The 15,955-nt window shown below is 45.3% G+C and overlaps 1 protein-coding gene across 1 annotated transcript in view; it reads right to left on the reverse strand.

Moving 5' to 3' along the window:
- Window positions 1-15,955, reverse strand: part of TENM4 (teneurin transmembrane protein 4) — a 382,101-nt gene that overhangs the window by 116,265 nt on the left and 249,881 nt on the right. Inside the window, 1 exon segment of the mRNA XM_090265745.1 lies at window positions 14,738-14,938. Coding sequence (XP_090121871.1) covers window positions 14,738-14,938 — 201 coding nt within the window.

Consider the following 15,955-nt stretch of genomic DNA (forward strand, 5'->3'; position numbering starts at 1 on the left):
CACTCTCCTGGCTTGGAGCTCCCATTGCTGGGTGGCCGGGTGTCCCTCCATCAGCCCTTTACAAACTGGGTTGTGAGCTCTTACACTTTAATGGAAGGGGCCTGAACCGGGTGACCTTGATGTTTATGGAGTGCTAACTGGTGGTCAGACCACCTGTCGGTGTCCAGGTTCCCCTCTGCCTGCGTGGAAGAGGCCCACCCACTCATCTCAGAAGCCCGAGATGCTACTTTATCATCTCTCCTCAACTTGTAGGCACTACTGTTAATATATATATATATCTTGATATTTTTGTGTTCTTAAAATAAAAGGAATCCCTTTATTTTTTAAATTTATTTTTGCTTTGACATTAAAGCAGATAGAACTTCCCAGAGCAGAATGAAAACCAAATAGTATGAGGCTCAAGAACACGCTTTGACAGCTCATATGCCTTTTCTGTGACGTTAAGTAGTACTTTGGGAAATTTGGGTCACAGCTCCTCTCTGGGTCTCAGATCTCCTTAAACTAAACAGGATGACACCAACTGCTGCAAAGAGTATGTAGCAATTACTCTCATTTGTGTAATTTCATGAGTGCTCACTATAGGGGGCACTGGGGATCCAAGGGTGACTGGGACAGACGTGGTTCTTTCCTGACCTCAGGAGTTTACATTCCAGCATGGCAGACTGACATAACCTCCATCAATTAAACAAGTTCACATGAATGGAAGTGCAGCTTCTAGCCTAGTGCTTGGTACATGGTCAGGATGTGATCAGCTGTGCACACACATTCTGGTAAGAAAGGAAATGAGGAGTAGCAAGTGTACCAGACTGAAGTCAGGTCAGATGTGAATTCTGGTTTATGGAACACACCCAATATAAGTGAGCATTTGATAAGGTCACATGATTAGCAATCAGAGCGTCCTCACTAAATGCTGGAGGGTCAGGGCCTGGGAGGACTCTTTCAGAGTACCTTGGAGTACACAATCCATAGTGTACACTTTGGTTCAGATTCTGATTCCCAATTTCCTTGGGTCCCCGTGAACCCTTGAGAGAATAATTTAATCTCTCTGAGCCATACTTCTTCACCCTCAAACTGGGGAGAGTAATAATGGTCCCTCGCAGGGTGAGTGGGGATAACTGAAGGAAGCACATGTGAAAAGTTTTACGTAAACTATGTTACGTACATATCAGCATGATGAGGACCTAAGATGACCTGTATCAGCACAATTCCTAGTCACATAGTAGAGAAGTGCCTTCCTAAAGAGCAAAACATTTGCTTTTTGGGTAGCAACCTCAAAATTTGGACTGGCCACCTAGCATGGTACCATCAGCCAAATATTTCTATTTATAGCCTAGGTGTCCTCTTGAAAACAGGTGGAAATCCCCAACTGTTCTAAAATTCCAAGCCTAAGAAGTTCTTGACTGTACTGTATGAATCCTTGGAGACTAACCAAGTTAGGCCCAACAACATCTTAGCTCGTTCTCTCTTTTTTTAATCCTCACCCACAGGCATGCTTATTGGTTTGAGAGAGGAAGGGAGGGAGGGAGAGAGAGAGGGAGAGAAACACTGATATGACAGAGAGAAACATTGATTGGTTGCATCTTGTATGTGCCCTGATGGGGGACCGAACCTGCAATCTTGGCATGTGCCCTGACCAGGAATGAAATCCATGACGTTTTGGTTTACACGATGATGCTCCAACCAACTAAGCCACACTGGCTAGGGCTGAACACCTTAGCTCTTTTCCTAGACCCTTTTCCTTCCCCACCCCACCTCTGCCCTGCCTTACCTGTGAACATGTCTGTCTTCTCTCTAGACTTGAAGCTCACCTGAGGGCAGGCTTTAGCTTTTACTCATCTTGGTTCCCTGGCAGCAGGCACCAGGCCTGGCACAGCATGAACTTTCAACAAATATTTGTCAAATGAAGAGATGAATTTAAAAAAAAAAAAAAAAAAGGAAGAAGCTTCATGGAAGAGGTGTTATGTCAGCTGGCTCAACTCTATCTTAGTGACATATTGTGCAAAATTTATTTGGTTAAATGTATTCATACAAGCTTGGTCTCCTTTGTGCTTAACCTTTGAAACTCATCTTCTCCATCCCCACTGAGAATGCTGTAAGTTTAAAGTGTTCAGTCCTTACACTTTTGCACACATCTTCCTTCATGCCAATGTCTGTGTCGCACCCATTCTCTTTCTGTAACACAGGTGGATACATGAGGAAAAGGTGAAAAGGGTAGGGAAAGACACGAGGTTTAGCTATCAGTTAAGTGGGCCCCAAAGTGTATACATTCAAGAAGAAGCGGCCCCAGGCTCCTCTCATTAAATGTTGATCTAATAAGAGCCTGGGTGAAGCCAGAGACCCATCATGGGGTTATGTTTTAATTTGTCCTGACTTACTTTACAATCCTGTTCATTAAAACAGCTGGTAGGGGAAGCTGTGTCTTTCCCCTAAAGGGAGAGGCATAGATATAATTTTCCCTCAAAGTTTCTTCAACTTGGAAAGATGCTCAAAATTGACATTGAGTGGGAGACGGAGGGGACCCTACTCAAGAATCTGTGTCCTTTCTGGCTGAGCCAGGAACAGGTAGAGCTATTTTTTTACATTTCAGGGGTGTGTAAATAGAGCCTTGCCCCATGCGACCTCCTAGGAAGTCCTTTAATAAGTCTGCACTTAGCACTAAAAGGGACGATAGGGAAAATTGTTCTGTTTTGCTTAGGAATTGATGTTCTTAAAGTGACCTTAAGAAATTTTATTAGAGGGCTAAACAATTTAAAATGATTCCCACAGGGTTTTGTTTTCTCACTAGCTCATTGGAGTTAGTGCACCGCTTGGGGACTTTCTCTAAAATCCTGGTATATTTTAAGTCTAAGTCTCCTGACACAGCACTTGAGGCAAAAATAAAGAGAAAATGTAGAATCATTGTTGGTGGCACACAAATACTATCTCATCAAATCCTCACAACAGTCCTGCAATGGTATTTTCACTCCAGTATTGTAGGTGAGGAAGCAGCTTAGAGAGATTACGCGACTTGCTTAAAGATACTTAGCTAGAATAAAAGGTGACTATGAGTAACACATCTGTTTGGTCTGTAAATTATGGGACCCTGTTCAGGCAAAATCTCAGATGAATCTGACATACCTCCCTATAGGACCTCTGAAATCAGAGTCTGCGTGTCCTTCCTCACCCTGACCCAATGTTGATCATACTAAGTACTTTCCCTTTGTTTATTTGTCTGTTTATTCATCTGTACATCTTCCATCCATCCATCTGTCCATCCACCCAACGACCTAATCATCTAATCAGCTGTCCAGTCACCAGGCCATTCATCCATCCATCTACTCATCCATCCATCTGTCCATCCAACTAACTGTGTGACCTGGGCAAGTTACTTCATCTTTCTGTGCCTCAGCTTTCTCTTCTGCAAAATAAGTCATAGACTCCAACCCCTTAGGTTCATGTGAGGCTTACATGAGCAGCATGTAATGTGCCTAGTATCATGCATGCTTTCGTAAACACTCACTTCATAGCAACGATATCACATTTATGTGCTGGAAAGATCCAGGGGAAAGGAGGATTTGATGATACTTGGGAAAGCAAAGGGATGACACAAACAACTGAGCTGCCTCTCAACAGCTGAGGCGGACTGGATCCAGAGCACCAACAGGGACAGGCTCTGGGGAGAGCTATGTAGGTAGAGAACCATGGAAGGGATGGACTGGGATAATGGGAAAGCACATAACTAATGCTTCAGTGGTCCCAGTGAGGTAGAACCCTCTGCTGAGGAGGATGCTGATGAATAAATGTGGAAGAGCCCCTTGGGAATGAGAGCTGTAGCTCACAAAGTCTAAGAACTGCAGCTGGAAGGGCCCAGGAGATGCTGAAGATAATAAGCATGATGTGACTTAGCTTATGGCACTCAGAAGCCCAACTCCAAGATCAGAGATGGTGAGTGGCTGCAATGATCCTGGGTTTTTCAAGGTGGATGTGGAAGAAAAGCACAGAGACAGGGGAGCTGTGAGTGATGAAGTGAAAGAGCTGGAGGCGAAGGCCCATGGGAACAGCGGAAAATGAAAGAGAAGGAGGGGAAGCCAGGGGAGAGCTGACGCTGGGCAGGAACAGCCGGGTTGTGGCCAGGGGGTCTCCTTTAGGTGGGTTTAGGGGGAAGACACAAAAAGAGGAAGAAACCGTGCAGGAGCAGTTTTTGTGGTCAGAGCGTGAGAAGGCACCTCTTGCATTCTATAGACAGGAAGAGGAGGGCCCAGAGAGAGGAACTCTCATGCATGTCAGTACCTGAACATGAACTCGATGGCTGCCTTAGGAAATAGTCATGGAAGGACCCAGCTAGGCAAATGGCTAAAAGGGCGCCCGACCACACTCTCCGGTTTTTCTCCTGTGCCTCTGTACATGATGTTTCCATGATCTGGGTTCTCCTTTATCCTGATCCTCCAATTTGAACTCCAAATGTGCTTTGAGTTCTGACTCCAATACCATCTCCTCTTTGAAGCCTCTTTCCAGTCCCCCAGCTACAAGACATTTCACTTCCTGCATTCCCAAAGCACTTTTTGTGGACTTTTCTTTATCAGGGTTATTAGCGTTGCCTTAAAAACCCTGCCATTATAGGATTAAACTCCGCATTCTGCAGAAAGTCTTACACAGGAAATGGATCTTCTGACTGTGTTCACGTGGTGCCAGGTTCCAGGGGTATGCAGCAGGGTGCCTGACGTGACTATTCAAGGTTCTGTGATTTTATACAGAACAGAGGCTTGGATTTAAGCAAGCTGGATACAAGAGCCTGCTCTGCTACGTCCCAGCCATGAGCAACAAATACTGCACACCTCTGATTTTTGTCATTTATAAAATGGTGGTAACGATGCCTATCTACCAGAATGTTAAAACTGATTTAAACATATATGGGGTTGGTAAAAGTCGGTTTACAGTTGTGAGTACAGGAAACACAGAGTCAATAAAGCTATCGCGATAATCATAACCTGCATGTCTCTTTCCATTTGAACAACTGCAGACCTACTTTTGCCCACCCCTGTTTTGCGCACCTACTCTGTGTCAGATACCCCTAGACCAGGGATTCAGAAATTATATCTAATTATTCCTATCTTCAAGCAACTCAAGTCTACCAAGGCAGAAATGAGCACAAGCTGGCCAGCCCGTCCAGTACACAGTAAACTCATTACAAGTTAACTTTCTCTCCCACAGGCCAGCTATCACTATATTTTTAACAAACTGGTTCGAATACAGCACCTCCTCTCCCTCCCTCCCTCTCTCACTAAATTGGGCAGGTGGCTTTTTAGTTTCAGCACAGGTTTCAGGAAGAAGCCAGAAGGGAAGGAAGGAGCAGGAAAGGAGCCTCCTCACAGTAATTAGTCTCCTTTTGACACTGAGGTCAAACCCAAGCCTGTGCTTTTCAACTTCCATCCCCATCACCTGAGAGTCAGAGCTGCTCCCAGCCATGGCTCTGTCCCACAGATAGAGATGGCAGCCGGCTAATGAGCCTTGGAAACCACATGGCCTTTCACCTTCCTCAAGGAGCTCGGGAAGCTTTCAAACCAAGCAGAAAAGTGGATTCCAGTATGTCGGTGCAGAGCAGTCTCCACACTTGCTTCCCCCGGGACTAGAATTTCAAGCTTTCTGAAGCACCTATCACAAGAAGTAGTAGGGCACTGCTCTTCATCTTAATTGGAGGGTATCGGGCTTCCTGATTAGAGGAGTTCAGACTTAGCTTGGAGGAGGCCTTCCAATAGGGTCTGACTTTGCTGAAGGATAACAAGCTAGGAAAGGGCTTGTGAGCAGAGGAGCCCAGAACATGACTGAGATGTGTATTTTCAGTCAGGGCTGGACCACCACCCAAACCCCACTGAAAGGACCCAGATGAGTGAACTGAAAAGACAGTTGATGTTCAATGTTCTTCCCAAAGACCCCCCACTCCGATACCCCTTGTGAAAGGCTCGCCTCTCCACCCAGTCACATGCACATCTATCTAACTCTTAGACACCTCCACCTAGATGTCCCCCAGGTACCTCAAACTGTATGCCAGTATTAGAGTAAGCTCTCTAAAACCGAATCTGACTGTGTTGCATCTCTGCTTAAAACTTTTCAGTGGCTCCCACTGACAGATAAAACCTAAACTCTTTCAAGGCCATTCAGGATCTGATGCCTGCCAATTCCTTTCCCTCTTCCTCTCTCACTACTACCACAAATATCCTAAGCAAAGCCAGTCCGAACTACTGGTCTTTCCTAGAAAATGCCATGATCTGTCCCATCTTTGTTGCAAATCTTTGACTTCCACAATGGGCTGCTACAGTGTGCTTGCCTCTTCCTTCTGCCTCTGCCAACTCAAATCCAACCTCTGTGACCCACCTTAAATCCCCTTCCTCCAAGAAAACACCCTGATCACCCCAGAAGGAAACTCCTCTTTTCCTTGAACTCTGGCAGTATTGCCCAGTACAGTGTTGGCCATGATTCAGTTTCACATGGTTCCTGGACGTGAATGGTACCAAATGAAGTGGCACTTTATAAATCTGATACCTGGTTCATCAACAGCACTAGCATAAACCCTGGTAACAGCTAACGGCGGAGTTATGCAGAGGGTAAACGTGGGCTCTGAACCAGGGAAGGCTGGGCTGGAACCCCTGTTTTCCCAGTGTCTTTGGGCAAGTCACCCAAGCTCTCTGAACTCCGGTTTCCTGGGAATAACACCATCTGCAATGTCAGAAGCTTATGTATTTGTTGTTTGAATCAATCATGAAGCACATACATGAAGGAGCTCTGTAAAACTGCCATTGAAAGAACAGTTATTATTATAAAATTACAAGTTATCATATCAGCAATTTGATTCAGGAAGACAACCAGACATTTTGTGTAAGATATCAGCTTGGGCATCCAAACAGAAACCTGATTCAGAAACCCAATTTCAGGAGGGCTTATATTTGCATACTAAAGAGCTCCAGTTCTGATAGAAAATGTTCCAGGGCTGTCGGGGGAAATTCTACTAAATTACAAAGCTGTCAGCTCCTGGTTTATCAACCTTTAACTCTGGCAGTATTTAGCAGTATACCTGTCTGGGCCCAATTTCCCAATCTTTGATTAAATGTTAGGAACTGACCATCTCATTGTGTTTAAACCTCCACTCTACTTCCCCCACAACGGGTGGGCTCTTCTCCGCCTCCTTCCAACACCTCCCCTTTTTTCTCTGCCTCAGTGTCAATCTCTCAGGTATTTATTATTCTCAACTTTGATTTTAGGCTAGCACTTGCTGTTGGAAGGGGTACAGGAAATGTCAAGTCTCAGTGGATATTATTCCTCGGGTGAAATTCTAACCTCGCGTCTCCCCTCCCATAACATACCTATACAGAAATAGCCCAGTGTGATCATTTCCTTTTGATGTTTAATTGGATGCTGGTGCTGTGCTTTCTGAGCTGAGAAACTAATGCTGCTCAGAGCAGGAACAATTCTGGCTACCCACAAATGGGACTTGTAACAGGGGAGAATGCTCAACGCTGAATCTAATTTTCTTTCCCATCCATGAATGTAAGACAATTTCTCTGGCATTAAAGCATCTCACTCAGTCTTTCTGTCATTAATAAGAATTAAATTCTGTTCCCTCAAATTTAAATGTAATTATATTTTGCCTCGTAAATAAAATTGAATTACCATTTTCAAAATTTAGCACTGATGCAACTGCTATGTTGAGAGCTTTAATTTTTTTTTAACCCTGCTGCTACTTTCAGCGTATTTTTTAAGGCATCGAGCTCATTTTGTGACTTAGTTTGATTAAGAGCTTTTCTGCTCCCTATCCATCTAGTCATTATTGTTATTAATGATGTTTTGTGAGTTGCTTTTCTTTTTGGGAGGGGAAGAGAGTAATAGAGAAGAAATTGAGAGCTCGGAGGGTCTGAGCTTGAATTCCAGAGGGCCCCCGTATGTGAAGGTAGAACTGAGGCCAAGTTGAACTGAGAGAACGGAAGAAAGGGCCCTGACATGGAGTCTGAAAGGGAAATCTACCACGTGCATCACAACATTTTTTAGTTTAAGATTCCCCATGAGGCATTCAGTCGGCACCATGATTTGGACCCTGCCTGCCTTTGCCTACCTTTCTAACCTAACTTCCTACACCCACAAGTAGCTCCTTTTCTCCAGTCAGTCTGAGGTAGAGCTTTACAAACACATGGTAGTCCGCACAGTACTGTACTTCCGCATATGCTGGCCCTCTGCCTGGATTCCTCCCCTCCTGTGTCACTAGAGAGCCCCCTTTGGTACCCTCTCAAGGTCTGGCTCACCAGTTTCCTCCCTGGGGAAGATTTTTCTCAGGTTCCTCTCCCGGTCCCCTACTGGCCACGCTTACTTCTCCTGGCATCATGCTCACAAACCCCACTCTACACACATCAGTCGGCGCTATTATCATGTCTTATAATTGGGTGTCGCTTCCTTCATGGACGGTGGCTCTCCAATTCTCAGTGCCTAGATCAGTGCCCACACCCAGGGAAGCCAGAAGAGCTCATGAATAAATGAAGTAGATGATGTCTGTGTCAGGAGTGGGCGCAGGGTTGCAGGCGTGGAACTGGGCTGGGTGCTCTCTCTGCAGAGGCTGTGTTCTGCTCTTGAATGGCTCTCAGGAAGCTCATTATCCTGAGAGGAGGCTCATGCTCATGCTCTGTAGCCCTTGTGCTATTGCTTGGAGATAAGTGTGCCGACACCTTAATGACTCTTCATCTAGACTTGGTAACCAGTGTTGGTAGTAGAGAGTCTCAGAAACCAAGCTCCTGAGAGAGAAAGCAAGTTGTTCAAGGTCCCATAGACCCAAATCCACGTCTGGTTCCAAACCTTACTATATAAACCGCCCTCAAGCTTAAAATGTACTAGAGTCTAAGTACTGTTTGGCTAATTTAGATTTAACCATATATTCTAATTTAGATTTAATCATGCATTCTAAACATATATACTAATACATTATTTACTGAGTGCTTACTGAATGCCAGCCATGATGTAAGGCATTTTATTCATATGTATTAAAGCTAACTTGAAAAACAACATGCAAGGCAGGTATCATTAGCTATATTCTCTGGATAAGCTGAGTCTAAGAAAAATCTGACTTGGTCCCACTCCAAATCCCATGCATTCTTACTGACTGCACATGCTACCTCCAACCCTGTACCACTGAATCTCTAAAACATCTCCACCTGTTATTTCATGAAACACAGTTGCAATGAAATGATAAGACTCATAGCCCATCAGCATGAGCATTTTATAGGCACAATCTCTGCCACATACTGCTTCTATGAGCCAGCGACCAAAAGGAATAAGATGTAGTCAGAGGGCCCTCTCAGATAAAAGCCGTTTATGGAAGACAAGATTGCAGAGGGCTCACAGAGCAGCGGAAACGAGGAATGAATTTATGAGGCTGCAGACACTGGCTACTGGGCTGGGCCGGAGGAGAAGGGAGACCCAAGGGAGAGACAACAGAGGGCAAATGATGAGTGTAAGGGATCACATTTGAAATGTATCCTGGAAAATGCCACAGAGCCGGAAATCTCCTTTAGAAGTCATTAGGGTCTGACAAAAAAGGTAGGCATTTCCAATTTTAAAGACCATCTCAAAGAGGTTAAATTCTTCCCTTTTCTGAAGTAGCTCCAAGCCTGGAAGGAAGATGAAAAGCCAACAAAAGCACTTGGGGGAGGGGGAGGTGGAGTTGGCCTGCTCCGCAGTGGTGCTGCGGCATGCGCTGCTCTGCACACAAGCTGATGAGGATCCAGCCCGGCAGGATGGTGGAGGGGGAGTGGTGCCAGCTTCTGGTTGGCACTGCGCATGAAACTAGCATGAGTTAGTTTAGGAAAGTGACAGAGGAGGAGCCCCAGGACTTGGTTTCAGCCCTGCAGAGTGTGTTGGGCTGCAGAAGTCCTGAGAGAAGAGGTGAGACTGTATCTGGTAGTGCACTGGGCTCCTCCTGGGCAGAGTCTTGAGCTGTAGACCCTCCCTGCCCTTTGACCTTCAATGAGTAAGATATTCATTCAACGATCACTGAGAACCTACTGTGTGTCAGGCCCTGTGCGAGTGATATCAATACACCCTGACCTCAATGGAGTTGAGAGTTTGGCAAGAGACAGGCCCTGTTACAGTACATTGCTCAGTTTACCACAGAGCCGAGGGAGGTGCTTTAGAGCCTTTTCTGCCACTTATTGATGGGGGAGGCTGACAAGGAATTAAATTTTTCTGAGCTTCGATTTCCTTAGGCAGAAAATAGATCTAGTAATACTTCCTTCACAGGGTTCTTATGAGCCTTAGCTGAGATGATGGTTGTAAAGCACTTAGTTCAGTCCTTGGTATATGGTCGTCGTCGTCGTCGGCAGCCGTCCGTCTCGAGAGATGATGGTGTAGCTTCTAAAGAGTCTATCTGCACCGCCGAGAATGGTTGTGCAGTCCGACTCGGGAGTGACACGGTATCTGTCTCCTCCCGTGTTGAATTGACATCTTGCGATGACGCCGGAGTGTCCTCTCCAGTGAAGCTGAAGCTACAGAGCAGGGTGATATGGAGGGTCTGCTGTTGCCCATGCAGCAGACCCCCCCTCTCTTCGCAGCTGAAGGGTCCAAGGGAAAGACGGAGTCAATACAGCTTGGCTTCAGGTGCGCCGCAGGAGTTGCCGGTGTTGACTACAACGTCAAACCGCCTTAGGGACTCCGGCTCCGGATTTTCTGTCGGGGTTTACTCCCCTAGCCTTTCCCCTGAAGAGGTATGCCACAAGGCAGCGGAGGTTTTTTGGAGTCAGAGTTTTCCTTCTCTGATGTGCCCTGACTGGAAGATCGAACCAGCGACACTTAGCTCGCAGGCCGACGCTCAATCCACTGAGCCAAACCAGCCAGGGGTTGGTATATGGTAAGCACTAGGAAATAGATGGCTCCTTAGTTCCTGCTCTATCCTGTGGCTTGTCAGGAAGAAAGACAAGATTACTGACAAGGAAACCTCTTTGGATGGGAAGGTGGCTTGAGGCAAGAGCTGAGGACTTGGAAACAATGGTCCTGGATTTAATTCAAACTCTGCCTCTGATTAGCTGAATTACTTCTAAATCACTTATGTTCTCCAATTCTTTCCCATCAATAAGACAACATCACCTCCACCACACCATCATCATTGCTACCACCACCCTCAAGACTGAGGAAGTGAAGTCCCACTGGGCCCACAGCTGAGGAGAGAGGTGTGTTGGGGTAGGGGATGGGTTATATAACATGTGCTCTTCTAGGACACAGGAATATATTCAAATAGCTATCTTGTGTGGTTTGCCAGGAAGTAAGACACATTAATGAGGTTGCATTTAAGGAGGGATTTCTGACATGAGACTGGAAGCCAAGTTGCTGGGACCCCAGGGGTCTGAGTGTAAACAGTTGTATAAAACCTGACTTCACTGTTTCCACAACCCTAACCAAGTGCTGGGGAACCTGTCAGCTCACATTTCGTTACAGGCTGGTTGTTGAGTACAGGGCATGCTGATTTAAGCTGCTTTCATTAAATCCTGTTCTCCACGCCAAACAGCAAGACACTCATCTCAGGGAAGAGCTAGGCGGTGGGGGCCCATTTCTCCCAACCCCACAACCTGCAGTCAGTGCTGACGGTGCAGGAATTACCTTGGATGTGTTTGCTGGCCTGCAGCTCCTGATGGGGAGGCTCTGTCCCAGCCCTGCAGGCCAGGAGCAGATAACACAAATGACATGACTAAAGCTACCGCTTGCTGATGTCCAGGTTGTGCCAGACACTGTCCTAACCACTTCACCTACATTTTCTCACTGAGTTCTCATAAAAGTGCCATAGTAGCTTCACCTAGAAGGAATCTGTGCGTTAGGAAGGTGAAGCACTTGCTGAAGCCATTCAAATGGTGGGGAGCAGGTCTTCCAGTGCCTGTTCCAATACCCTGACTCCCTGAACACGAAGGGTCCCTTGGCTGTAGTCCCTAAAACTCAATAATGAGTTTCACTTCCAGTAAGTAAGAGCGCCCTTGGAAGGGAGGTCAGAGGAAGCCATGAAGTGCTCACACTGGGTAGGCACTGTTCTACGTGCAGTCATACACACTATAATTTAATGAGCACATAACCTTCTAAGGTAGGCACTACTATTAACTCTACTTTTCAGATAAAGAAGCTGAAGCCAAGAGAAGTGAAGTACCTTGCCAAGGTCACACGGCAGGTGGCAGAACCAGGATTGAGCCCGGGCAGGTCCTGCCTACCCAGTAGGGGATGCGGAGAGAGAACCACCATCCGAGTGCTTCTACTCACTTCCAGACTGGTTCAGGAGGGGTGGGGGCAGCCAAGAAGAAGCTGTGGCCTGCGGGGAGGCAGCACGGAGCCCTGGGAAGCGGCCAGGCTAAGGCCCCAGGCTGGACTCTGGCTCCCGCACATCACGGCATGAACCAGGGCCACGTTACTCAGGCACGGTGCTGGAACTCCCTGAGCCTTAATATGAAACGGGATAGTGACATGACTGTCAGGCTGCCTCACAGGGCTGTTGTTATTGTTGTGTGTGTTTGTGTGAAATATCTTTATATGCTGTGAGGCACTTGGCAACACAAATTGTTATTACTATTTCAAGGGGAGACAGTAATTTTGAAGCCATCCTTTAAATTTATGGCCTTGTGGCAATCATGACACTGTTTAGTCATTTATAGGTTAGAGATTTAAAACTATAATCGACATTTCTGAAAGGGCATATTTTATCTTGTCTCTATCAAATGTCTTCGTTAATATCAAGGGCTCTCACCAATGGATATTTTAATCATCATCATAACAATAGCTAACATTTACTAAGTCCATACCATGGGCTAAGGAGCATGCTAAGTGCTTTTTTAACATTATCTTAAATAATATTTCAAATAATAATTCTCCAAAAAAATAACTCCAGAAGGTAAGTACTATTATTATCTCCATTTTACAGCTTAGAGAGGTGAAGTAACTTGCCCAAAGTTATAACTAGTAAGTAGCAGGACCAGTGTTTGAACCTAGGTCTGTTGGACTCAGGGACCATTCTCAACACATGAAGCCACACACATGCTTGATACCAGTTACAGGAAGTGCTGTGCACACAGTTGAGAAAGATGAACTCTCACAATTCTATTCAAAGTCCCTTCCAAAGGTTCTGTTGTCTCCTTTCGCAGGGCCAACTAAAGGATGCTTAGTGATCTCACCCAAAATTATACCTGCCTCTGGGAGGCTGCGCAATCTCATCAGGGATTAACAAGGTACGGACAGTTATATACCTATCATAAATTTGCTTTGTGGCCATATAGTGAACAATACAACCCAGCACAGCTTTAAGAGAACCATTTATTATATTGCTATAAACGGAGCTATATAAAAAGAATTATTTCTAAGACCCTGTGCATCTGTATTTGCAATCATGTCTTACAGAAGCCTTACAAACTTGGATAAAAGTTCAATCTAGACTGCATATTGAACATCAGTTCTCCCATGAGCGGGGAAAGGTATGTCAAAATATTCCAAAGGAGCAAATGCTGCATGGACCTCATTTTTGTCATAGGTTTCAACCATCCTCCTGACCACAACCAGAATTGTTAATACACCACATAATGAGCTAATCTCAGCTTCACTTTGTTTCAACAGTGTGATGTGGTAGGGAAAGTACCTTCAGGTGAAAAAGAAAAACCACATCCAGAGATGCTACCACTTTTTAGCTGTGTGACATGGGCAAGATTACTCAAAATTTTCTAGGTCTAAGCTTCTTCATCAATTGCTTTCTCTTTGTTCATTTGCTGTCTTCCCTCCCCTCTTCTCAGCATGTGAGCTCACAAAGGGAGAAACTTCCTTACCTCCTTATCCCTTCTGATTAGAGGAGAGCCTCACACACAGTAGGTGCTCAGTAAGTACTTGCTGAGTCAAGTATTATGTAAATTGGTAAAAGAGGGATGATGATGCCACTCTCACGGGGTTGTGTGTGTACACCATTTAAATGAGATATTGGAAGTATATATAGCCTACTATATACCAAATACTGTGCGAGGTTTCACATGTTTTCTTTTAATCCTCACCTTGAGAGACTCTATAAATCAAAGAGTGCTTACAAACAGAGAGTGCCAATATAATTATCCTCTGAACTTTGCACGTATAAACGCTCTGGTGAAGCAGATATTATAATCAAGATCACATTCAATCATGCGTTCTTTCACTCATTCATTCATTCACCAGTGTTTACTGCGCAGCGGCTTCAGGCCAGGCCTACTCTAAGTCCTGAGATTGGAGAGGTAAACATGACATGTTTACTATCTTCTTGGAACTTATTATAGTCACACAGAGGATCTGGCCAGAAAGGCAGATGGGAGTCAGATCACAGAATCACAGAGAACCCAAATACTACACTGAGCTCGGGCTTCATTGTGAGGAATGAGTGAAACCAAAGCTCCACTGGCAAATCTCACTTGGGCACACTGTTCCCTGTGACCTTGCCTCTTGGGAGTAATGTGAGAGACGTGATTTCAGTGAAACATCTATTATCATAATTAACATGATTAGGGGCAATGCTTTGACTCTTAAGGCCACTACTATGAAAGGAATGATGTAAAGATATGGTTTTTCAATCCACCTAAGATTAGAGGTTGAAGACTAAAGTTCAGGAAAGGAAGCAAAGTATTCAGAGACATGGGGCATGCATCGTTAAGTGTCTGAGAACAGGGTCAGAGCACTGACCAGGGCTGACTGGTGAACACGTTACAGTGGAAACAGCCTCCCTCCATCTTTCCCCCACATTTACCGATAGAACAGTCATGTCCAGTCCAGTTGGGGTCACAGCTACAAAGCCCAGTGTCTGGGAGGAAGGTGCCGTGGCCCGAGCACTGGTCCAAGCACGTGGCCCTGGGTGTCTCGCAGTTGGTGCCTCCCCATCCCACGGAGCAGTGGCACTCGCCTCTCACACAGACACCCCGGCCAGAACACGTAGGGTCCATGCAGTCCACTGTGACATGAAGGAAAGAGAACACAGGTAAGAATGTGACCAGCCAAGGTGAGGCTTCTTTAAGCAAGTACCATACCGTGTAGTGGAGTGAAGGGGCTTCACACACTTCAGTAGGACACAGATTTCCTGTGGTGAGGCCACTCGGTATGGTGAAGAGCAGTAACTCTAGCAAATGGCTGACCTGGGTTCCTGACCCTACCTGTAATTGACTGCTTACCTCTCTGAGTCTTGGTTCCCTTACCTGTGAAATGTGGATACAAATTGCTACCTCGGTTTCAGGGGTGGACAGGGTAAGAAATATATATCAAGTGTTCACATGGCACCCAGTGCCTACTGTGTCTGTAATAATCGCAATAATCGAGGCCAAGACTTTGTTTTGTACCTTTCAGTATCTCTACCTCCTAGAACAGTGCCTCACACAGAGGGGGTACTCAAAATTTCATTGTAGAACAAACTGTTATCATTTACTGCTTCATAATACAGTTTTATTTATGTGAATATGGTACTGAAACAGATTTCTTAACTTAAATGAGAATTTATTTTGCATTTAAGTTCCACACTATTTTTATCATCTCAAAATTCTTGTGATTGATATAAACTTTCAAACCTCACCTTCCAGACAAGCATTTGTCTTGAAATGTTTCTAGGCAAGCATTTCAACAGCTATTCAAAATCATACGTGGAGGCTTTGCACAGCTTGTTCTCATGCAGTGGGTGCACTCTATAGCTGCAGCTCATAGACAAGCAACCCCTGCAGGGCTCCTAGGGGCCAAGGTCAACACGTGCTCTCAAGAGGCCACTCAGGAAGAAGGAAAGGAGAATAATACTGTAGGTTACCAGCTCTTTGCTTGTACTATAGGAAGTACTTTACATACCTCATCAGATTCAGTTTTCTCATCAACCCTGTGAGGTAAGATGAGGAAACTGAGGCTCAGAGAGCTAAAAAATTTATACCAGATCATATAGCTAAACCCGGCCAGAGAGGAATCTGAAGACAGGTCTGTCTGATTCTGAATC

Source organism: Furipterus horrens, unplaced genomic scaffold, assembly GCF_987537825.1.
Source record: "Furipterus horrens unplaced genomic scaffold, mFurHor1.1.pri manual_scaffold_2, whole genome shotgun sequence".
NCBI lineage: Eukaryota > Metazoa > Chordata > Mammalia > Chiroptera > Furipteridae > Furipterus > Furipterus horrens.